The 24,829-nt window shown below is 41.7% G+C and overlaps 1 protein-coding gene across 1 annotated transcript in view; it reads right to left on the bottom strand.

Annotated features, from left to right (window-relative positions):
- Positions 1-24,829, bottom strand: part of HDGFL3 (HDGF like 3) — an 88,220-nt gene that overhangs the window by 37,278 nt on the left and 26,113 nt on the right. The window contains exons 2-3 of the mRNA XM_089685718.1: positions 13,336-13,412; positions 4,176-4,314 (exon numbers count right to left, since the gene is read on the bottom strand). Coding sequence (XP_089541844.1) covers positions 4,176-4,314; positions 13,336-13,412 — 216 coding nt within the window. The remainder of the gene's footprint in view (positions 1-4,175; positions 4,315-13,335; positions 13,413-24,829) is intronic.

Raw genomic sequence — 24,829 nt, 5'->3', positions numbered from 1 at the left:
TAGTCTGGGGATGTAATGGCGTTCGGTATTGGCACTTTTGGACCCCTGCTCTTTGCTTTTTTTTTTTTTTTTTTAATTTTTTAATTTTTTTTTTCTTTCTTCCTTTCTCTCTCTCTGTTTTTGGTGTGACTGGACAGCTGACTTTAGTTGTTATTGTCAGTTACATTAATGTTTTGTAACTTATGTGCCAATGATAGCCCCTGCGTGGGCGTACCTTTTCCCCTGTTGGCGTTAGAGCACTGTTTTTCCCTTTTTCTTTTTTTTTTTTCATTTTTTATCTGTGCAATTGATAGCCCCTGCGTGGGCGTGTTTTATTGCCTCTGTTTTATACTGTTTAAAAAATTAATAAAAACCACTGAAATATAAAAAAATTATCACACGTGCAAAATCTGCAGGGTATCAAATAATAATTTTCCCCACTGTATATGACCTAGGCTGTGAGCGTACAGTGAAATAGCAGCAACGGACTGATAAGGGCATCTCTCTGCTCTTCCTGCTGTTAGCATGTTCCTTTTTAGTACATGTGCATGCAGGACACCTGACTGGCCCTAAGTACTGCCCCTCCCTCACAGTCTGACTGCTGTTGCACATGGGATTACTAGAACTGAAATCAGGTCAAATTCAGTTATTTACCCTAGCTGCATTCTAAAACACATTTTACTAATTAATGTATCAATTTGTTTTATTGTATATCTGTGTGGTCTTAAGCTTTAAAGTAGACGTACTTTAAAGTACTTTTGTACTTTGATATTTTTTTATGGCAATAGTGGCAATAGATATAGGGGTGGCACTTTGCAGTAACTAATTCTATTTAGAAAAATACAGGAAAAGGCAGCAGAACGTGAATGCACCAGAAATCAGTGGGGCACATGTCAGTAATATCAGATCACACATGCTATGGCCTTAAAATTGCCTAAAGTACGATTGATGCTGAGATGCAGGCACTTTGTGGCAGCTGCAAATACCTGTGTAAGGCTGCTTTCACACTGATCCGCTCTTGGTGCGTTCTTCAGTTAAAAAAAGCAAAAGGAATCTGCATCCCTTTAAATTCCATGACGCTCTTTGCACTGATCCGTTGCACTTCAGTTGTGGTGAAAAAAAAATCCAGCTTGCTGAATTTTTGGTGCATGTTTGTTCAGTTAAACAACAACAGTTTAAAAAAAAGACAACAAAAATGCATCCCACCATTAAAATGAATGGAAACCGCATCAAAAACACAGCATGCCTGTGGGAAGTGCTGTGTCTGTTGGAGAAAAATGCAATGCAAACGAATCAAAAACGCATAAAAAAACACAACTCACCACAACAACATTTAAAAAAACCCAGCAAAAACATGTATTCCTTTTTTATGCCTTTTTTCAGTGGAGCAGTGTGAAAGTAGCATCAGCCTTTAAATGAATCCCTGTATCCATGTGGAGCTCTTCGGATCTTAGTCACAGGTTTTAATAAATGAATGACTGACATTAAAGCTTAGTACCTAGACCTGTACTGCAACTTAAAAGAAAAGCAGAGGCTTTGGGTATAGCTTGAGCCTAAGATCCAATGGGCTCCACTGGAACACAAGAATCAATCTAAAGGCTAACATAGGTATTTGCAGGCATCCCAATTACCTGAAGAGTGTTGTTACTATTAGGTACGTCTTAGGATATGTCATGTTCACTTACTAAAGGAAACCTTAGAGACACATGGCCTACCATTGCTGATCTCTCTTTCTAAAATGTATTGAATGGGAGTCTAGCAAATCCAACAGTTTGAAAATGTTCTCAGTGACTGAAGCCAAACAATTATGCAAATTAGGTATTCTCAATTTACTGAATTTTTTGTTCTGGGCAAGTGATTCAAAAAGTACTAAAGCCAGAAACAGCATCAACCAGCATTTTTAAAATATTTGTGATGGTCGAATATATATACCTCCCAGAATGGATCCCTATTAAACAGAAATGCTGGCCACATTTATTGATAAAGACATGATCACTAGATGAAGCAAATGCATTTAAACCAAGGAGCAGCAACAAAGTAAAAAAAGAACAGGTCCCTTGCAGAGAGGGAGGGTTCCATTCCCATCAGCAAGGTATCCACTCACAGGTCCCTTGCTGATTGGAGCAGAGTGTGAGGATGACACATCCATGTCCACTCTGTTTCTGCAGAGTGGACATGAACAGAGCCTACTCTGCTCTATAGACGGCCGGGTGTAAAAGGACTGCGCTGTCCGTTTACACCCAACTACCCATAAATCCATAGGCCTAAATGGAAGAGGACAGATTCCTTTTCATTTTTATTTACGTGGACTGGATCAGACCAGGAGGTAGGCGGGTGTAAATGGACACAAGTCCGTTTACACCCACCTGTCCATAGGGATACATAAACCATTTGATCAGGTCCGCCTGAAAAACTGACAGGTGGACCTGATCAGATCACCTTGTGAAAGTGGCAAAAGGCGCATCAAAAGTAACTTCTAGAGAAATAACTCAAGTGTGTACTTACTGAAAATACACTTTACGTTTATACATAGTGTTTGAAGGTACGTTTCACTGTTTGTATTCTACTATTGCACACGTGTCATGTTTTAGTGTTCCAATTGTCTTAATAACACACCTTTTAACATTTTCCTGAACTTCACTCACCCAGTAATGCTAAAACAGAAAATGACTGAAATGGTACAAAGATTAAATATGAACATACTCCATGAAATTCATACAGACTGGCACACAGAGATTTTGCAAAAGTGTCCCAAATTCATGTAACTGTCTAGCACTTGCATTTGAATTCAGTGCACGCTGCACCACCCTTAGGCCCCGTACACACGATAAGAAAATCCTACGAAAAAGTTTGCGGAACCATTGATGGAACGATTTTCTCTTCGTTGATGAGCAGGATGTTTTAACCGATAATGATATTGTGAACTAAAAAATCCGGTTGAACAACAGTGAAAAATGTTGTTGTTTTGCATACGGACGACTGATTTTCTATGCGGTGGTATGACGGTCGTACGAAAAAATCTATCAAGCGCTATCACGCATGAGTGGAAACAGAAGATGACCCGGATGTTTATGTCCAAGGAATCTTCGTAAACACGAATGAAAAATCCAAATGTTAAAAGTAGATTGGCCTAATGAGATAATGAAAGCAGAATTCTGCAGACTATATTTTTATGTATCACTATTTATGTATATAGGTCATGTAATAAACGATATTATACTCATTGCTGGTAATTGTTGTGTATATCGCTCGTTCTGGTGTGGGTACGAGGTCACACGCACACTGAATCACTTCCACTTCTATGGAAAATGTCAACACTACGTATTGCCGGACGAATGCTTCTTTTTTAGATTGGTTAATGTGGGCCTCGATTTCGACCAACGAATGAACGCCTCTCGGTCATACTACACAGATTTCTATAGTGCATATATGACACTGTTTATGTATTTCAAAGTGTGCAATCAAATGCACACGAAAAGCAGTCACCCTTGCTGGAATTCTGAAGAAAAGGGCTGGTCATCTGCACTACTGTTGTTTCTCAGCAATTTCCCTATACACATAACATTATCCATTCAATGTGTGCTGGGCAACTATCAGTGCAGACACTTTGGAATCTATTTATAAAACATTAATTGTAAGAGTGCAGACTGCTCATATGAGGGCCACCATTTCTCTAACAGACCAATTACAAGGACTGTCAGCTCAATCCAGTGACCAAACTGCAGTAGGTATAGATTTCTAAAATAACTCAGTGAGTAAAATATACCACGTTGGCCACTAGATGGTGCTGATAATCCTTGGAACTGATCTACTACAGAAATACCAGCCAAAATATTTGCAGCAGCCTGACCAAATGTGTGTGACATCTGCCCATCGAACAGGGGCGGACTGACAACTCATGGGGCCCCCAGGCAATAAGGGATCATGGGGCCCCTGTGTCCTTGCCCACACTCAAAAGAGCCTATGAAAAAGTTACCAGGGGCATCTCATGGGGCCCCCTACTGACCGAGTTTCCAAATGGTCAGTCTGCCCCTGCCATCAAATGTTTTATAAATAGACCCCTATGATTTAGTTGAGTCCTAAATTCAACGTTACATGCTCAGAAAGACAACAGTAATTTCTATTTTCATAGTCTCATAGCATAATCTACAACTAAATCATTAAAAGTATACCATCAATAACGGATTTTTGCTTACTTGATAACCAGTAAATTTTACTCCAGGGTTGTTCTCTATTTCCCACAATCCTTCATTGAATCCTTTCCTTTTGTTTGACTTCCCAAACTTGTCCTTAAATTCCTTGTATGGGAACAGATCTTTCGGGCCCAAAAATGCACTGCAATGAGAAAACAAAGCGACCGTTCAGAATCAGTGGTGTGATGAGTAAAAAAACATTTATTGCATTATTACAGTTAATCTATATTTAAATTGGATGTCAATAATTGTCTAATGCTATACTTAAAGCATAAATAAAGTCTCCTTTTTAAAAACTGCAAGAAGGCTGCTTCCTTATTGCAGAAGAGACATGCAGTCTTCTTTAGAATGAACTCCTGTGCATTCCCATGCTGGCCAATGAAGGAGGCCTCAGCCCAGCACCCAAAAGAAGCAAGATAGAAGATGTCAGCACTGGCGAGGGATGTCAGATCAATGAAGGAGAGGTAAGTATTGGGGACAAATTGCATGCAATACTCTGTCCCTTTAAAATTGGTGTAGTAGATCCAGAGCTAGTGTGGTGGACCCTGCACCCCCAATGCTATTCCACCTTGCTGATCTGTAGGAGTTGAATATCTAATGAACAGTGATTGACAGTGCTGGTGTTGAGCATCAGGAGTTTGTCCCAGATCAGCAGCGTCACAACTCAAGCAGAGGAAGGGGGTGTGTCATAGTGACTGCCATGGAAAGCTTGAGGAGAAACACATGACAGTCACATAGGAGGTAGTCTCTGTCTGCCTACAGAAAACACAATCACATAAAAGTCAAAAGCTCCTCCATAGCTCCAGCCCTTCAGTATTTACATAGGTGGACCCTGAAAGGCCTGCTGCTCCCCCCCACATCCCCCCCAATTCTCACCGGAGCCCACTCTTGATCCAATGAAGTACATGTGAACCTCGGCCGTCCCAGGACTCCTTCTCATTGGCTGAGACAGCAGCGAGAACCACTGGCTCCCACTGCTGTCAATCACAACCAGTCACAGCTGGGGCCGAGCCACAGCTCTAGGTATTTTATGGAAGCATACAGTAGGGCTCGGAAGTAAGCACACACCAGAGTCCTCACAACAAGTGGCTTGCTACTGGGGACTCTGGTCAAGCGAGAGGAGCCAGGAGAACAGGAGGGGGACCCAGGAAGAAGAGAATCAGGGCTGCACTGTGCGAAACCACTGAATAGAGCAGAAGTATAATGTTTTTTGGGTTTTTTTTGCTTTTTTTTTAAGCCAAACCTTTAATACCACTTTAAAGCAAAATTAGGGAAGGAACGTCACTGTCCTAGACGATCCCTAGAACAGGAGTTATAGGATAATAGCTGGTGTTCTCCCAAGTCATCCAAAACAGTCACATGAGAGAATACAAAAATGTATACTTAAAGAGATCTACAAACTGAGCACGCCTACACCTAAAGACAAATCTTGACAAAACATGAAGTCCAATCTGTAACAGCTGTAAAACATGTAGGCTTTACCCTGCAGCGGCTATGCCAGCTAGGACCATTGTAGCACCACCCATCTTGGCAAATGCATATGGAAAAGAGAGTGGAGTGTACTAAAATCCTATCTGGACACTCCTGGTCTTCCAGGGAAAATCCTACACAAACAGTAGACATCTAATTCTCAAAGTGATTGTATGTACTGCAAGATACAACCCTCTATTAACTTGGGTTGTTAAAAAATGGAAGAAAACACATCCTGTAAATGGCATCTTCTCTCAAATGGACTAGAACTTCACGATTTGAATTGTCAACATTTTTAGCCAGGGTACTAAAAACGCTGGAGCTACCACCCCAGCAAAAACTGATAGCGTAACGTTCATGAAAAAACAGCAGGAAAAATTCCTCTGAAGAGAAGCAAGGATCCACAACATGACGTGACACGCAACAAATTGGGCCACACTTCCTAAGGGTATAGGTCCTAATAGGAATTTGAGGGGAAAATCCCTGCAAATCCTGACCTGGGGTCCAAGACCAGCCATTCCAAATGGGAAGGACCTAAGGTTTTGTGCCCCTGACCTCAAAGATGAAAGCTGTTTTTACTACAAATTGCAAGAAGACTTATCAGGGGGGCCTTGATTCAGACAAGCATGACAATCTCTAAGGTGTGTATAGAGACTCCTGGGAAATCTGGAATTAGATCCCACAAAGTCATCAAAACTAAAAATGCAGGGGAAAAAAAACCCTGAAAAAGAAGAGGCCTGACAGAAATAAGGATAATGCTTACTCATCTTCACTAATACCCTAAGGAACACAGAAGGATACTGCAGAAAATTCATATTATCTACCCCTGACCTCTAGGCATGGATCTAAACATGCTCCTGATCCCCCTCATACAGCGAAGCATCAGCATTCATCAAGAAAGGAACATGAAATCACCAAAGTCTTCTCTACTCCTATTCAATTTCTATTTCTGTTCAATACTCCAGTGGCAGGAGACCGAAATGCCCTGTTGGTCATTGGTCCTGAAAGAGATTGTGTCCTGCTCTGGTGATCCTAAACTGCTCAGGCAATCACATACCCCAATGTCTGATCCTGCAGATCTTCTTGAATGGGCAGAAATAATATTGTGACAGCAGTGTGGTAATGTAAAGAGGAAGGACTCAAACTTGAAAGCATTCTGCCATGATCACCACACAGATGATGGCCTCACCCTATTGGTTCCCATCCGGGATTCATGGCACTCTTGAAAAATATGTGTGCCTCACTTTATGTCAAGAAGCCATCAGTAAAGAGATACTAGAACATGGGGATTGCCCTCACAAGTAACACACTTGAAGATTGTGGTATAGTCCAGCACAATAAACAGCCTCTAAAGTGTTCCCAGTTTCTGCCAGAGGGATCCTGAAGCAGGAGACCTACGTATGTTGCTGCCAACAAACTTGTGAGACCCTGACTTTCTCAACAGACTTGACCAGACAGAGTCTAAGGCCTAATGTGCACATGAACTCACTTAGTCGTTTAACTCTCTTGACAGCAGAAAAACGCTAAACACGGCAAAAATTTATGTAAACGCAGTACCACGCATTTAATGCTTGGACGTTTATTCATTTGATTGGCCAGAGTATTTTCCATTGACGGCAAACGTTTAGACACGTTTATCTATGTTTACATGTGTTTTGCTGCATTTAGTACTTTTTGGCCAAAACGTTCCTCTCCTGACTGCGATTATTCTGTGTTCAGAAGAGGAACGCTTAACTGCCCTTCAACTCTAGTAAAAGCCTATTTGTACATGGACACAAAGGCTTTTATTGAGTTGAGTTCAAGGGCTTTGGCAAAAAAACGCCAAAAGCTCCTAAGCTCATGTTTAGAAGCAGTAGTGTACATGAGGCCTAAGGTACACCAAATGGCATTAACCACTCCTTATACCCAGAGACTACCAGTCAAGAGACTGGAACTTGCCATGTCAGAAACAGCGCACATGTGATGAAGATGCATGGTATTGTCCAGCGCAGGAAGCAGGCTATCTGCCCTGATACAGAAAGGATTCCTAATCCTTTCCAAAGGTGACAATGCAACAACTACTAGAAGGTGTCCAATGGATTCTGGGTAATGTAGAAGGAACCACCTCTTTTGGTGGCCGAGAAGATGCCAAATTTCCAGAGAAACCCCCTGGTGAGCAAGTCACATTGTACTTGTTCTTTTGTGATGTGATCTTTCTTCAATAAAAGCCTTCGGACTGCATTCGGAGTTCCTTGGTGTTATGTCGAATATATGTGCATTTATCCATGATGTTTCCAGTATCCAGTTGGTAGTCTCTGAAGCACCCGCTACTGATGAGTCCTGTTTCCAGGAATGTGGGCGATGGGAATATAGGCAAGACTACATCTAAGGATGGCATAGACTGGCCTCCTCTTTTCAATGAAGATGCTGCTCTATGCTCCCCCAAAAAGAAGTGGGTCTTGCTTTCCCACCCTTAACACCCTTGGTTCATCACGCTGGAAGCCAACTTACTGTTACTGGCTTTTATTAGTCCATTTCAGCTCTTCCTATTTTTTTTTCTAATAGGTGGCACCAATAGCGCTTCTTCCATTACAAAGGTTCTTCTTTGTAACATCAGAAATGTATGTTTGAAATTATTTGTGTAGATATATGCACCATTGCTTGTTCAATAATAACTATTATAAAAGCAGTTAGGAAATATGGAAATGCAGTCACTATTGATGTTGTTGCAAAGTAAATGGTGGTACTGCAAATGCAATAAACAGATGACAGTATAGAACGACAAGGAAACAAAATATTGAATTTTCAATTCAGACCATGTGAGGAAATTAAAGTTTAACACCAATGTTTCTTAGGCAAATACTCTCACTTTCCTAAAGTTGAGCTCCAGGCAAATAGCTAAATAAACAGATAAAAATAATATATTATAGCTGCGTTGCCTGGCAAAAGATTTGTATTTCTGTAAATTCAGACCTGAGAATTATACAGCTCTGAACCAGAGCACAGCACAACACACAAGGGAGGGGACTTGATCTTCCTCTGCTGCAGTTTCACTTTTACTTGCATGCATCCCCCCACCCCTGTAGCTGAAAGATGAAATGATGAGCTCTATTCTCTATAACTCTGAAATCTCCTCCTAATAGCATGCCCCTTACATTGCAGCACATCTGACTGGCTTCTTGTGTTGCTTCCCTCCTTCTAAGCTCTGCTGTACAGACTGCACAGAAGACTACAAGAGACTGACACCAACTCAAATGCAGGTTCTTGCAATGTTTGCAAAAAATACATATCTGATGTATTAATTATTACAAAGCTGCATTAATTCGTGATTTTTATATCTGCTTAGATTTTAGCATTAAAGTGACTTGTACAAAATTATAACAGTACTTCTGGCTGCATATAAAATGTTGCCACTTCAAAATAAAAAAAAAAGTTACCAATCACAAAGAAGCATGAATGAGATCAATATGTAACAGTCCTTTAAGACAACATAAGCAGCATATGGTCAGTATAAAGCTCATGTAAAAAAATCCAAACCCACATATAGTTTTTTTTACAAATCATTTATTATCATTAAACACCTAATCCAATATGACAGCCCAGAAGCGACAAAGACCCCAGCAATGTAAATCTGTCATTGTATGCCTCAGTCAACCAAATGTTGTTTAGCATCCATCAAGCGTGTGCATATCATATGCCAAGGATAATTACTGTCGGCAGTGTGCATGTGTGCCTGTCGCTAGTCAGTTATGACCATAGAGCATGTTGAAGCAAGAAACAACAGGTTGTGTTACCATGTAACCAATGTCCCGCCTCTTAAGCAACAGCTACACATTGGCCTGCAACCAATTAAGATGTAAATCTGTATGTTTTCATTGCATCTTGGGCAAACATGAATGTGTACATTGCTCATCCTCATTTTATGTTCTACTGTAAAAATAATACTAATAAAAGTTATACTTAAAAAAAAAAAAATCATGATGTATAGGCGTCCAGATGGTGTGCTGAAACCAATGCTGGCCTAATTAACATTTGCAACCTCACTGTGGGTTTAATAGCAATAGATGTGGCTGAGAGACAAATGGACAGCAAATGACATACTAACACCAAAGCCTGCTTACTGGAAAAATAGGAACTGTGACTTACCTGTAAATTCCTTACCTTGGAGTATTGTACAGTACACAGGACCTGTATTCCTAGATCATGGGTTACAGGCAAGCTATCTTCAGGTGACTGGGCACTGAATAAAAATTGCTGGGGCTGCTCCTAGTATGCACTGATAAGATCCCTCCTTCAGGGAGGGGTCTGTGACTTCTACTGTACTCCAAGAAAAGAAATGTACAGGAAAGTGAAAATTGCTATTATCTTTATATGAGCAACTCCGTGGAGAAAAGTCCTGATTAAGGAGTGGGAAGCAAGAGGTTTCTGAGATGGAATGGATAAAGCAGAAACCTGTCCCCTAAGGGTAATTAGGACCAGATGCTGGTCAAGGCCAGACTAAAGAAAAGTCAAAATATGAGAGATAGAGTATTTCCTGAGACTCAGCTTCCTGCCCTTGCACCAGGCAAAGAAAGCTTTTGATGTGCAATGTGAAATCTTGTGAGAGTTGGAATATTTTTCAATGAGTAAGGTGGGAATAGCAGAATCAAAAATACCCCTATCCTTTGGGACTTGGATTTCATCCACCATCCTGTTAAAATCGGTGACACAGAAGCAGGATGCAATGGGCGACCTTGGGCCACAAAGTCTGTCTGTGTGGAAGAGGCCAAGGCTCATTTGCAAGAAGTCTGGGTATGTATGTGTACCATGTCCACCTAAGCCAGTTTGGTGCAATGAGAATCACCAGAACCTTTTCCTCTTCTACCTTGTATAGCAGTCAAGAGAGGGTTTTCATTGGAGGGAAGGCATAAACCCTTGAACTGAGTCCAATGAATCACCACAGCATCTACTGTGAAGGCTAGAGGATCCCTGGTCTTGGCCACAAATTTGTTGTTGTACTTGGATTCCAGGATACCTACATCTGGTATCCCCACTTTTCACAGAGATTTTGAAAGATCTATTGGGTGCAGAGACCACTCCCCTGTCCAGGCGGTGACGGCTTACACAGTCAATCTGCCAATTATCTACTTCAGAGATGTGTATGGCCGAGAGAACTAGAACATGAGTATCAGACTTGTTTGTCTTAGGGCTGCTTGACTTCTGCTGCCTCCTTGATGCTTTAGCATTGGGTAATAAAAGAATTGGAGTTGCTTGTTCCATGTCATGGGTATGTTGGATTAAAAAAGGTCTGCAGTGAAACTGGGCTAAGGGAACTGCCCTAATGGATAAGTTGCCCTTCAGAAACAGGATACAAACGGGTGGAACATGTAACATGTTCCCGCTCCTGCAGCCACTGTCATAATTTGAAAAGAGTGCAGCCATGCGGTGCTCTGCCCACACACACCGGCCTCATTCATTCACAGAATTCTGTAAATGAATAGACTAGTACCGACAGTCTTTGCTGCTGACGGCTTGTATTTCTCAATGAATAACAAGGTGTTGGTTAGCATCCTCACAGTTCATTGGTTCTTCCCATATTGGAGATACGGGCAGACAGCTACACTGAAAGTCTGCATTAGCCTGACATTGCACCTGCGATCCGCTGGTCGTGCAATGCTTTACAGGTTCCTAAGAAAAAAATAGTAAATGCATATTTTTTTACCTGCAAAAAAAACAGATCTTTTGTTACTGTAAAATCCCTTTCTCTGAGTTCACTGACGGACACAGCTGCTTCTTCTTCATCCATGCCCAAACCGGTTTTTATAGGTGGGGCTATAAAACCCTGTTTGGTCATGGATACAGAAGAAGCAGCTGTGTCTGTCAATGAACATAAGAGAAATGTGCATTTATTATAATTTTTAAAAGGTGAACCTATCTGTTAAAGGAGACCCAGAGCCCTAATGCAGAAGCAAACTGAGGGGTGCCATTTAGTTCTGCAGTTCCTCGTGTGGGACCTTTGGGAAGCAACTTTCTCCTGAGAGAGGAAAACTCTGTCTTCTGCTGTGTCCAAGATTAGCCCCAGGTACTCCAGAAAGTGTCAAGGCTGGAGAGACCTGGAAAAGTTGATTATACAGCTGAGGTTTATAGGAACTGAATCATCCTTTTGTTGCTCGCAGATAAGGTTGTGGTTGAGAAGTCCTTTTGTAGGAGGTCGTTCAGGTAACCTGTGACATGAATGCCCTTGGTTAGCAGAACAGCCAGAAGCAAGGCAAGCACTTCTGTAAATACTTGGGGTGCAGAAGAGAGCCCAAATGGTACTGCTACAAATTAGAAGTGTTGGTCTCCCACTGCAAAACGCAGAAAATATTGATGTGAGGGGAAGATTGAAATGTGCAGATAAGCATCCCATATTTCGTATGATGCTAGAAATTCCTCTTGTCTGAGAGAAGCACTGGCAGATCCCATTGATTCCTGATCAGGTTCCTGATCATTGTTCATTTGTCATGTCAAGTTAGCAACAGTCTGGCAAACAGACATGGCAGCAATTGCTGTCTGTAGGGTAGGACCTACAAAGTCAGAGATGGCCGTTAAGATCATATCAACTGAATCCTTAAAAGAGGCAACATCCTCAATGGAACAGAATTGGAACTGTAAGATGTTTATTAAAACTGAATCAATATACAGGGAAACCCTGTCTTAGCTTATTCACAACACTGGCCAAGACTTTTCCCACCAAGGCAAACCCCCAAAGGGGTCTTCAGGGTCTGGGAACCATAGAAAATACATCATGGCCCTGTATAGCACCCAGAGGCTAAATATAAACATTGCACTATGTGTCAAGGTCAGCACCTAACACAGGATCCTAGTGGGGTCCAGGTACAGTCCCCAAGGTACACACCAAGTGTAAGTGATGCAGAAACTGCTAGGTAACCACAGGCAATAATCAGTCAGATCTTGATAGAAGCTTCAGAAAAAAACAATCAACAATGTAAAAAGGAAAATACAAGAACATGGCCTTCGCCAAAGCACACTAGCACAAAAATGGAGTTTCACAGAGTGGCCCAGTTTACATAACTGCACACCAGGGGCGGCCTTAGCAAGTTTTTTGCCAGCGTCCAATCACCAGACGCTAGCCTGCATATAACCCATGGTCTATGAATAAAAGGCCTGTGTCCTGTACAATTAAGATATGAAGTGATTCCAGGGCAAACACTCCTCCCCTCTTCAAAAAAGTGCCTAATGGGGTGTAAAGAGAAGCACATACAGCTCACAGAAAACACAAATAGTTATAAAAAATATAATAAACAGAATAGAAACATTGATATTTTTTATGTTTCCTTACATGGTCTGAAATAAAAAAGACAATGTATTTCCTTAAAAAGGCAAGGCATTATTTGTTTTACTATCTCATTAATATGCACATAATAAAAATTGAACAGATGTTTTGGACCTCTGTATGTAAAAAATAAAAAAAAAACTTTAACCTGTGAGAAAAGGGGTTGAAGGCAGAAAAAGTGACACACCTACTTGCATGCAACTCTAGCTCCCTTGGATCTGTTGAAGAGCACACCAATATGGGTGCTCTGTACTGCAATAAACTAAATGTGCTTACTTGTTGGTAGATCTATTTGGGCTTCTTCCTGTATTTGTGATTACCTTAACTTCTCCTTATGCACTGTCACTCGGTAGGGGTGTTATGCCTACAATATATATTAATCCATTGAAAATGACTTACGTCTCATGAGTGCCAAAAAAGAAAATTGGAAATTTATTTGCTGGTGGTTTCACAGCTCCTTCCGGCAGTTCATCAATCTGTTAAAGATAAAAATATATTTAGACTTTTACTGAAAAATATCTCTGCATAAATGTTTACAAGAATTAAAATCCATGTTTTTTTTAAATTGGAAACCATATTATGTACATACTATGGCCATAGAAGAATCTTAGCCAGTGCAGTAGGGACCAACCAAGATTCAAGCCATCTATGGCCAGGCCGATTGCACCCGATTAGATTGTTGTACGACTTGGGTACTACCAGCCTGTCGGATTTTTACATGTGATTATTGCCAGCTGCTATAGCTACTGACAATAATCACTGTGTTCTCCCGGCCAGAAAGGCTCCCCGCTGGTAAAACACTTCTGCAGGAGGGATTCAAGCAATTTTCCAAAACCGCAGAGTGCAAAATCTGGTGCAGCTCAGCATAGTAACCAATCAGCTTCCAGTTTTTTAAGTCAAAGCCTAACTGAACAAGCTGAAGTTAGAAGCTGATTGGTTACTATGATGAGCTGCACCAGATTTTGTACCAGACATTTCTACACAGTTTTCTAATAGAATACAATTAGAAGAATGTGTGAATCTTGGGTGAAAATTATAAATAAAATAAATAAATAAATGATAAAAAGCCCAGTAGTACCCTCAATAAAAAAAAAAAATAACTGAACTTAGGATGCTGAAAATAGCAGTCATACTTTTTGATTGGCTTAAAAAAAACCATGCCTAACAGCAGTGCTTAGCAGACAGCACCAATTTGTAGACAATAGGAAAATAAAGTACAACTTACATATTAATACACTCTATTTAGAACAGTGATTGTGCTTTCAAGTCAAATTTCCTGCCATCTTAAAACCAGAATGAAAAAGTGCTAGTCCTTTCACCAGAATTTTGTTTCCTACCACAACACCCTATAAGAAATACTTTATCAATATTATCGATCGAGACTGGATCAAGACTGGAGGAAGCTCTGCCCATTGATGAAATACAACTTAGGCCCCTTTCACATGGGACGGACCCGTCAGCAGATCCGCTTGCTCAGTGGGGGATCTGTCTGCTGATCCCCACTGAGCAAGTGGATGACAGGTCTGTGCAGAGCGGACACAGCCCGCTGTCCTCTATGGGCAGTCAGACCACCTGTCTGTTTCCATCTGACTGCTATCTGATCCAACAGGCTAAGGAGGAACGAATCCCCATCCGTCTTTTTTTGGCAGATAGGTTTGGATGTTGGCAAGTGTAAAGGGACACATGTCCATTTACACCCGCCCCTCCATAGTGGATAATGGAGGTTCTGATCTGATCCACCTGGGCATGCGTTCCCGATGAGAACATCCGTGTGAAAGGGGCCTAAGGCTAGGTTTACATATGTGCTGGTGGTGTGGCTGCGGATCTGCACAAAAATCTGTGCAGCCGCACCACCCGCACAGAGGAATGCGGACCCACGGGTGGGTGCCATTAGTTCTAATGGCACGCCGCCCGCACTGGAAAACGCAACCGTACTGGGAACCGAGGTTCCCGTGCGGGCTGCGTTTTCAGACGAAGTGCAGGGACTTCTTCCCTGCGTGTCACGGGGCACGAGAGTCCATTCAAATGAATGGGCTCTTGTGCCCACACAAAACGCGCACCGCACAGCTGCATTTATGTGAACCGGGGGTAATGAAGGAGACTAGAGGGAATTTCTTGGTATTGTTAACGTTCTGTTTTGTAGGAATGTTTCAGCAAAGTTCTGTTAGTGTTTTTCTCGATAAGGATTTCACTATGATGCATCTTTTTAGTGCTCATCCCAGAAACTTAATTGAAAAGTTACCGGTTCTCTAATTTATGCGGCTATTGCGTAATTGCTCTGACACTGAAAAATGTTTGTAAAAATTTTTTGGAATGGGGTTATCCCGCAGATGTATTGAATAGAGCCCTTTCACAAGGTAACTTAAAAGTCAAAGATAGAACTGCATGCACTATAGATACGAACATTTGTCTAAAGTCATCATTTTTAGGGTAGAAGATGTAACCTGTTCCCATTGCTGCAGCGGCTGCCTGATCACTACCATCCCCCCTCCCCCCCTCACAAACACACTGTGACAGTAGTACAGGGAGAAATTCTCCATATTAGCTGTCAGTTTTTTAAATCAGTGCAGCCAAGGGTGGCTCTGCCCAAACGGCTGCATCATTCATTCAGTGTTTTGTGAATTAACCTCCCTGGCGGTATTCCCGAGTGTAGCTCGGGGTAAAATTTCTATACCAAAAGCGGTAACCCCGAGCTACACTCGGGCTTACCATGCGGCGTTCTCTGGGGGTCCCTGCAGCACTTACCTTGTCCTTCGCTCCCGCGATGTGTCCCCTCCAGCGTCCCCAGCCATCTCCTCCGGCCGATGCCGGCATCCGGCTTCTGTGTTCCGGTCCCTGTGACGTGGGGACGTACGGGCGCCGGAACCGGCGGGAAAATTGAATTTTTTAAAAAATTTCATTTTTGCTGTCATTGCTATTTCAATGCATTTCACATACATTTTGTCCCTACTGCTTTGTCCTGTGCCCTGCCTGCATTTTGAATGTTCTTTCTGCCTGAAAACTTAGAAAAGTCCATGGCGTCCAAAAAGCGTCCCTTTAGGTCAAAAGCGGTTTTAGAACAGCGATAGTACCGTATTTTCCGGCGTATAAGACGACTGGGCGTATAAGACGACCCCCTACTTTTCCTGTTAAAATATAGGGTTTGAGCTATACTCGGCGTATAAGACTACCCCTCTTCCAACGCACACCAAATAAAAATGAAAAAACATCAGATTTGATTTCAATATGGTATGCTATTTCAGTATGGTATTCCAATGATGGGGTGCTATTCCTCCCACTGACACCAATGATGAGGCACTACTCCTCCCACTGACACCAATGATGGAGCACTATTCCTCCCACTGATACCAATGATGGGACACTATTCCTCCCACTGACACCAATGATGGTGCCCCATCATTAGTGTCAGTGTGTGAGGAATAGTGCCCCATCATTAGTCAGTGGGAGGAATAGTGCCCCATCATTAGTCAGTGGGAGGAATAGTGCCCCATCATTGGTGTCAGTGGGAAGAATCGTGCCCCATCATTGGTGTCAGTGGGAGGAATAGTGCTCCATCATTGGTGTCAGTGGGAGGAATAGTGGCCCATCATTGGTATCAGTGGGAGGAATAGCACCCCATCATTAGTATCAGTGGGAGGAATAGCGCCCCATCATTGGTGTCAGTGGGAGGAATAGCGCCCCATCATTGGTGTCAGTGGGAGGAATAGCGCCCCATCATTGGTATCAGTGGCAGGAATTGCGCCCCATCATTGGTGTCAGTGGGAGGAATAGCGCCCCATCATTGGTATCAGTGGCAAGAATTGCGCCCCATCATTGGTGTCAGTGGGAGGAATTGCGCCCCATCATTGGTGTCAGTGGGAGGAATTGCGCCCCATCATTAGTATCAGTGGGGAGAATAGTGCCCCATCATTGGTGTCAGTGGGGAGAATAGTGCCCCATCATTGGTGTCAGTGGGGAGAATAGTGCCCCATCATTGGTGTCAGTGGGGAGGAGGAATAGTGCCCCATCATTGGTATCAGTGGGGAGAATAGTGCCCCATCATTGGTGTCAGTGGGGAGAATAGTGCCCCATCATTGGTGTCAGTGGGGAGAATAGTGCCCCATCATTGGTGTCAGTGGGGAGGAGGAATAGTGCCCCATCATTGGTATCAGTGGGGAGAACAGTGCCTCATCGTTGGTGTCAGTGTGGAGGAGGAATAGTGCCCCATCGTTAGTGTCAGTGGGGGAGAGGAGCGGCTGCTCCTTCTTCCAGTTCGGCCGCTCGAATTTTTGCGGGGCCGCTCGGCTCCGCCTCCTCGCTGGTGATTGGTCGCCTGTGTGCCTTTCCAGTGCTGGCGCCCAATCATCGGTGAGGAGGCGGAGCCGAGCGGCCGCGTGACCATCGAGCGGCCGAACTGAAAGAAGGAGCAGCCGCGCTTCCTGGACCGGATCGTCGTGGGACCGGAGCCAGGTAAGGTACAGCAGCCCCTCTGCCCACCCCTGTACTTAGTGTCCGTTGGAGAAGGAGGGGGGGGGCGGCGTCGCGCAGCCCCTCGAAAAAGTGCCGCCCTGACACCGGCTCGCACCGGCGTATAAGACGACCCCCGACTTTTCAGAAGATTTTCAGGGGTTGAAAAGTCGTCTTATACGCCGGAAAATACGGTAAATCAGAACCACTTGCAGAATTGAGTGATAATGATTCGTGGGGAAATTCGTCATCAGACACTGAAAACGATTTTGCGACTTTGCTCAGTGATGTGCGAATTTGCTCTGTATTTCAAATTTCAGTGTTTTTGGTTTGATTATATTATTGAATTAAATTTATTATTATTATATTATTATTTTTTATGATTATTTATTAAATTATAATTTACGATTTCGTGTTTCAAATTTTATCATATCCGGGATGTTTACTAGACTCTTGTTCAGACAGATTTCAGTGAGTTATTCCTAAAAATTACAGCCTACAATAAAAAACTACATATTTCCATGCAAAAAAATGGTACCGCTTTCAGCACATAAAATCGGAAAGAATCATACCGCCAGGGAGGTTAATCAACTACAAGTACTGACATTCTTTGCAGATGTCTGCTTGTAGTTCTCAATGAACTACCACGCCGCTGTGGAGCACTGGAGTAGTTCACTCAGTCTTACCTTGAATGTTAAACTGTCTGCTTGTACAAGGTATGAGTACACGGATTAAACTGACAGTCTGCTGGAGACCTGTATGGCACCAGACATTTGCTGGTCGCTGGTTCAAAGCTTTACATGCAATGCTGCACATTTTGTTTACCTGCAAGTGCATGTATCCTTTAAGAAAATCAACAACAGATTCCCACTCTCCCGGGCCACAGAGTACCCCGTGTCATCTGGCACCCAGCTGTGCTATGTACATTCCCTTAGGGTACAATATTCGTTCCTTTAAAGTTAAAGCCTAACACCTTTGAGAACATGTTAGGTGTTCCAACCCGTTTTTCCCACTGCTGCAGCCTCTCCCAGACCCGCCGATTCTTGTGATAGTGAGCCAGGGCTCCGCCCACCCAGCCACGTCATTAATCCCCAGAGTTCTGTGAATGGGAGAACTACAAGTACCGACAAACCTTTGTGGCTGTCAGCTTGTAGTTCCCAATGAATGACTAGGGTGCTGTTGAGCACTCTAGGTAGTTCATTGTTTCTTCCTGTCAATGTACAACTGCCTGCTTATATGAGGAGACATCTTACTCTGAGTGTGTGCAGGAGAACTGAGACCTGCGTGGTACCAGTCGTCTACTGATCGCAGGCTCCTAGCAAAAAAAATAAATGCACATATTTAATCTGCAAAAAGATGTTTATATATTTTACAAAGGTGAACTTATCCTTTAAATAGTTTGGATGAAACTTTAATAATTTTTTATTTATTTCAGGTATTTTTTATAGTGCCGTTAATTTACACAGTGTTTTACATATATATATTGTACATTCACATCAGTCCCTAACCCTCAAGGGGTGTACAATCTAAGGTCCCTAACTCAGATTCATATATGCACATACTAGGGCCAATTTAGACAGGATCCAGTTAACCTACCAACATGTCTTTGGAGTGTGGGAGGAAACTGGAGTACCCGGAGAAAACCCAAGCAGGCACAGGGAGAACATGCAAACTCCAGGCAGGTGATGGTGCTGAGGTTGGGATTTGAACCAACGACCCTAGTACTGCCAGGCAGAAGCGCTAACCATTTAGCCACTAAGCCACTTTAGCTTTACTAACAAATGCACCCGATTTGGGTGATGTATAAACTGTATGTAACATCAGCTACATACCGCATACAGAGCTGTGTCCTGGCAGCAGTATGGGGACTTACCGTGCCATTCCTGGGACGCTGCTTGGACATTCAAAGGAAGCTTTGGATTTAATGAATGGATAAATCTGATTGGCTGAGGCGGGCAGATGACTTCATGATCTTCACCTTTATACATTGATGAAATACAAAGCTCCCTCTGAATGGCTGAGTAGTCCCACATGGAAGAAAAATATATTTGAAATATATTATATATAATTTATATAATGCTACAATTTTGGCCATATTCAATATATTTTAAAATATATTTCAATGAATATATATATATATATATATATATATATATATATATATATATATATATATATATATATACACACACACACACACTGTATGTTGAAATGTGTTTTTTTTTAAAAATATATAAAAAAATATTTTTAAAAATACATTTCAAATATACTGTACATCTTTAAAAATACAAATCTAGATTTGTTGAATGTATTTACAAATATATGTAAATATATATGTTAAAATGACTTTTTTATATGTTAAAAAAATATGAAGAATATATTTTAAAAAACTATATATTTAAAAATATATATTTTTAAAAATATATTCTTCAGATTTTTCTTTACATATAAAAAAGTCATTTTAGCATAATTTTTACATATATCTGTAAATGCATTCCAAAAATGTAGATTTGCATTTCTAAAGACATCCAGTATATTTGAAATGTATTTTTAAAAATATTTTTCATATATTTTGTAATAAAAACACATTTCAACATACAGTATATATATATATATATATATATATATCCATTCAGTTGTATCCGACCCTTGGCGATTGCATGGACCGTCACTCGTAAGCGACTTTTTACATGAATTCTCTTAGCAATTATTTTACAGGGTAGGTTGCCAGGTCTTTCCCCAGGAGATCCCGCATGGCCAGGGATGAAACTAGGACAATTTAGACAGGAGCCAATTAACCTCCCTGGCGGTATGATTATTTCAGATTTTTGGTGCTGAAAGCGGTACCATTTTTTTGCATGGAAATATGTATTTTTTTTATTGTAGGCTGTAATTTTTAGGAATAACTCACTGAAATCTGTCCGAACAAGAGTCTAGTAAACATCCCGGGTATGATAAAATTTGAAACACAAAATCATAAATTATAATTTAATAAATAATCATAAAAATAATATAAAAATAATAAAAAATTTAATTCAATAATATAATCAAACCAAAAACACTGAAATGTGAAATATAGCGCCAAGTTCGCACATCTCTGAGCAAAGTTGCAAAATCGTTTTCAGTGTCTGATGACGAATTTCCCCCACGAATCATTATCACTCAATTCTGCAAGTGGTTCTGATTTACTATCGCTGTTCTCTAGCTGATCTAAACCGCTTTTGACCTAAAGGGACACTTTTTGGATGCCATGGACATTTCTCAGTTTCCAGGCAGAAAGAACAGACAAAATGCAGGCAGGGCACAGGACAAAGCACTAGGGACAATATGTATGTGAAATTGGTTGAAACAGCAATGTTTTACTATGAAAAATGTAAAAAAAAAAAAATGACATTTTTTAAAATTTTTAAATTTCCCGCCGGCGGCGGCGGCGGCGCCCGTACGTCCCGACGTCACAGGGACAGGACACAGAAGCCGGATGCCGGCATCGGCCGGAGGAGATGGCCGGGGACGCTGCAGGGGACACATCGTGGGAGCGCAGGGTAAGGTAAGTGAAGACAACATGCCGGAGCAGTGCCGCATGGTATTCCCGAGTGTAGCTCGGGGTTACCGCTTTTGGTACTGAAATGTTACCCCGAGCTACACTCGGGAATACCGTCAAGGAGGTTAACCTACCAGCATGTCTTTGGAGTGTGAGAGGAAACCGGAGAATCCAGAGGAAACCAACGCAAGCACAGGGAGAACATGCAAACTCCATGCAGGAGGCACCATGGTTGGGAATCGAACCCATGACCCATTTACTACAAGGCAGACATATACATATATTTATTTATTAAAATATATTTTGAAATATATTGAATATGGCCACAATTGTAGCATTTCAAATATATGTCAATAAATTTTATACATTTTATTTTTAAAACATATTTCAAATATATTTTTCTTCCGTATGGGGTGCTAAGCCCAACTCAATTTTCTTCTGGTAACAGGACAGAAAAATCCCTGTACTGCTGCCGATACAGAGCGCTCTCAACAGACGCATCTGTTAGTGAGGCAAATAGTTATTTTGCACCAGCTTGGTCTAAACAAGCTAATGTCATAGCAAACCTGGAGATATTTATTTATTTCAGGTACTTATATAAGGCCGTCAATTTACGCAGCACTTTACATATATATTGTGCATACGCAACAGTCCCTAACCCTCAAGGGGCGTACAATCTAAGGTCCCTAACTCACATTCATACATACACTCTTTAGAGTGTGGGAGGAAACCAGAGTTCCCAGAGGAAACCCACGCAGGCACAGGGAGAACATACAAACTCCAGGCAGGTGGTGCCATGGCTGGGATTTGAACCAACGACCCGAATACTACTAGTTAGGCTTTAATATACCCCAAAATCGTGCTTGTTGTTTTGTTCTGGAATAGTTTGCAGCTCCTGCTTTGTACATTTCAATATGTAGAGTCATGTCCTTGTCATCATGCATTGCCTTGTATAGCTCAATGACCTTTCTATGCACTTATCATTTATGACTGGCTGCACTTTACTGTGTAATGTGTTTCTGTACTGCCGTGCTCTAAATAAGGAATTGATAGAAAAAAAAAATCACCAACAGACACAGTCACAGGGGGTGGTGATAGAAATTTGTGCTGAAATTAAACAACCACCGCTACACACATAAATAGAGCACACATGTGAGGGATCTATGAATGACGGCATATCCCTGTGATAAATATTAGAAGAACCCAACTAAGATAATGTCTGAAAAGAAGAACTGCTTCCAGTGCCATAGATGTAATGTATGTAGAGCACTTTTTTGTAGCTTCACCTTCTGTCATCCACAATGACCATATCTATGAACACTTTAATCACCACACAGATGTTTGTATGGATCTTTGGTTCATATTGGAAAGACCACTGAAACTTTCAAATGTTGGTTTCAAAAACACAAGAGTGACTTACTGGTGGCCCTGAGGACCCACCTTCTGAAGAAACTACTTTAGTGAGCAACCCTGTTACGATTCACTCTGCCATGCCCAGCACCAAACCCATGAACCGTATCAACCGTATGGTGATTGACCATAACCCTGAGTCTAACAGTGGTGGTGACACAAACTGTATTCTATTAAAAAAGAGGATCTTTTCAGATACACGTTCAGGAAATGGCAGCTCCTATGGGTTTAACCACTAGCCTACCGGGCACTTTTACCCCCTTCCTGCCCAGGCCAATTTTCAGCTTTCAGTGCCGTCGCACTTTGAATGACAATTGCGCGGTCATGCAACACTGCACCCAAACAAAGTTTTTAGATTTTTTTTTTGAGACAGATAGAGCTTTCTTTTGGTGGTATTTAATCACCTCTGGGTTTTTATTTTTTACTAAACAAACTAAAAAAGACAACATTTTGAAAAAAAAAAGTTTTCTCTTAGTTTCTGTTATAAAATTTTGTAAATAAGTAATTTTTCTCCTTCACTGATGTGCGCTAATGAGGCTGCAGTGATGGGCACCAATAGGCGGCACTGATGAGGAGACACTGATGGGCACTGACAGGCATCACGTGGGCATTGACAGGCATCACTGACGGGCACTGAAAGGCAGCACTCATATATGGCACTGATAGGCACTGTTAGGCAACACTGACTGGAACTTTTAGGAAGCACTGATAGGCAACACTGATTGGAACTGATAGGAGGCACTGACTGACACTGAAAGGCAGCTCTGATGGGCACTAATACGTGGCATTGATGTGCACTGATATGTGGCATTGATGGGCACTGGTATGTGGCATTGATGGGCACTTACAGGTGGCACTGATGGGGCTACACTGATCATCAGTGCCCTGATGATCAGTGTAGATGTCCCCTCTGAGGAATGCCGATTACCAGCTCACCTCTCCTCACGAGCTGTCAGTGTGAGGAGAGGACTGCCGAAAACCAGCATTTCCTATTTACATGTGATCAGCTGTGATTGGACACAGCTGATCACATGACAGAGCCGACATAATCGGCTCTTTACAGTGATCGGTGATCCGCTGTGTCCCAGGGACACAGCGCACCACCGATCACCGCGTGCCCCTGAGGGCGCTCATGCACAGTTAGGGTGGGAGGACATCATATGACATCCTCCCAGAATGAGAGAACCGTCCATCATTACCTTATATGGAGGGTGGGAGGCGGTTAAACAACACTGTTGATCCTTTCACACTGATGAACTTTTGATGAGTTCCCATTGACTTACAATGGAAGGTACCTTTTTGGTGCGCTTTTGAAAAACTGCATCAAAAAGGCACCTTCCATTTTAAGCCAATGGAGCATGCAGGGCTTTTCAAAGCGCAGCACACCTGCAATGTGAACAGTTCCATAGGATTTCATGGGGAATAGTTTTCAAGTGCTTTTGTCATTCTGGGAAAGAATGGCAAGAGCACACCAGTGTGAAAAGGGGCCCAATACCCATTTTTAATTTGCTATATATATTTGTAATTGCTACATTCTTTTTGGGGTTCCCCCTCCTTTCTCTGTCACGTTATGGAATTTTAGGGTATTATGTTTAATTCTTTATATCCCTTTCTTTTTCCTTTGGAAACATAGCCTTTTATTTATTTTATATTTTGTTTTAAAGGATATGTTCACCTTTAGTAATATGTTACACCCATATTCATGGTGTAACAAGTAACATGGTACTAAATCACCTGGACCGTATCCCCCATTGTGACCCACAAGGCCACATCATTCATTCCGAGTTCCTGTGAATTAATAGACTACAAGTACCATCAGTCATTGCAGATAATGGCTTGTTGTTATCAATGTACTATGAGGGTGCTGGTGAGCGTCCTCGTAGTTTCTTCATCTTCCTGGACATCAGTAACTGCCTGCCTGTATGGGATGACCGGGCAGACAGCTACACTGGCAGTCTGCAGGAGCCCAGAATTGCTCCCACGATCTGCTGATCACAGGTGCAATGCTTTACAGGCTCCTAGGAAAAAAAATAATACATTAATTAGTTATTATTACCTGCATAAGAATTTTTTTTTTACAGGTGAACTTATCCTTTCATTATTGTGACATGTGCTTTGTGAAATTGTTGCTCTCTGGCTCTTTTGCATCTATGACCTCACTAAAGAGTTAAGATATCTTTCTATTTAGAGTGCTGGCCATCTTTTCATTTGTTCACCATTGGCTATGTAGCCTTCAATCTGACAAATTTGAAGGTGTTGGTGTAGGATGGGTTAGTCTTTAATTGCACTCCAAAGCTGTCAGCAACTTTCAGTATTATTAAATTGACAGGCTCTGTTACCTAAAGATTCAGGCTAGGAAGAGTAACTTAGAAACAAAGAAGAAACATAGAAGAGTGACAGCCAAAAAAAAGACCAAGGGATCCATTGAGTCAGCTGCATTTTTATTTTATTTATATGTGTGTGTTATATATATTTTATTTAATTTTCTTGTTTTAT

The sequence above is a fragment of the Staurois parvus genome, unplaced genomic scaffold (assembly GCF_062004578.1).
Source record: "Staurois parvus isolate SC_StPar_1 unplaced genomic scaffold, SC_StPar_1.0 ptg000381l, whole genome shotgun sequence".
In the NCBI taxonomy this organism is placed as follows: Eukaryota; Metazoa; Chordata; class Amphibia; order Anura; family Ranidae; genus Staurois; species Staurois parvus.
The sequence above is the reverse complement of the archived record's forward strand: the minus strand, read 5'-3'. Positions and strand labels throughout refer to the sequence as shown.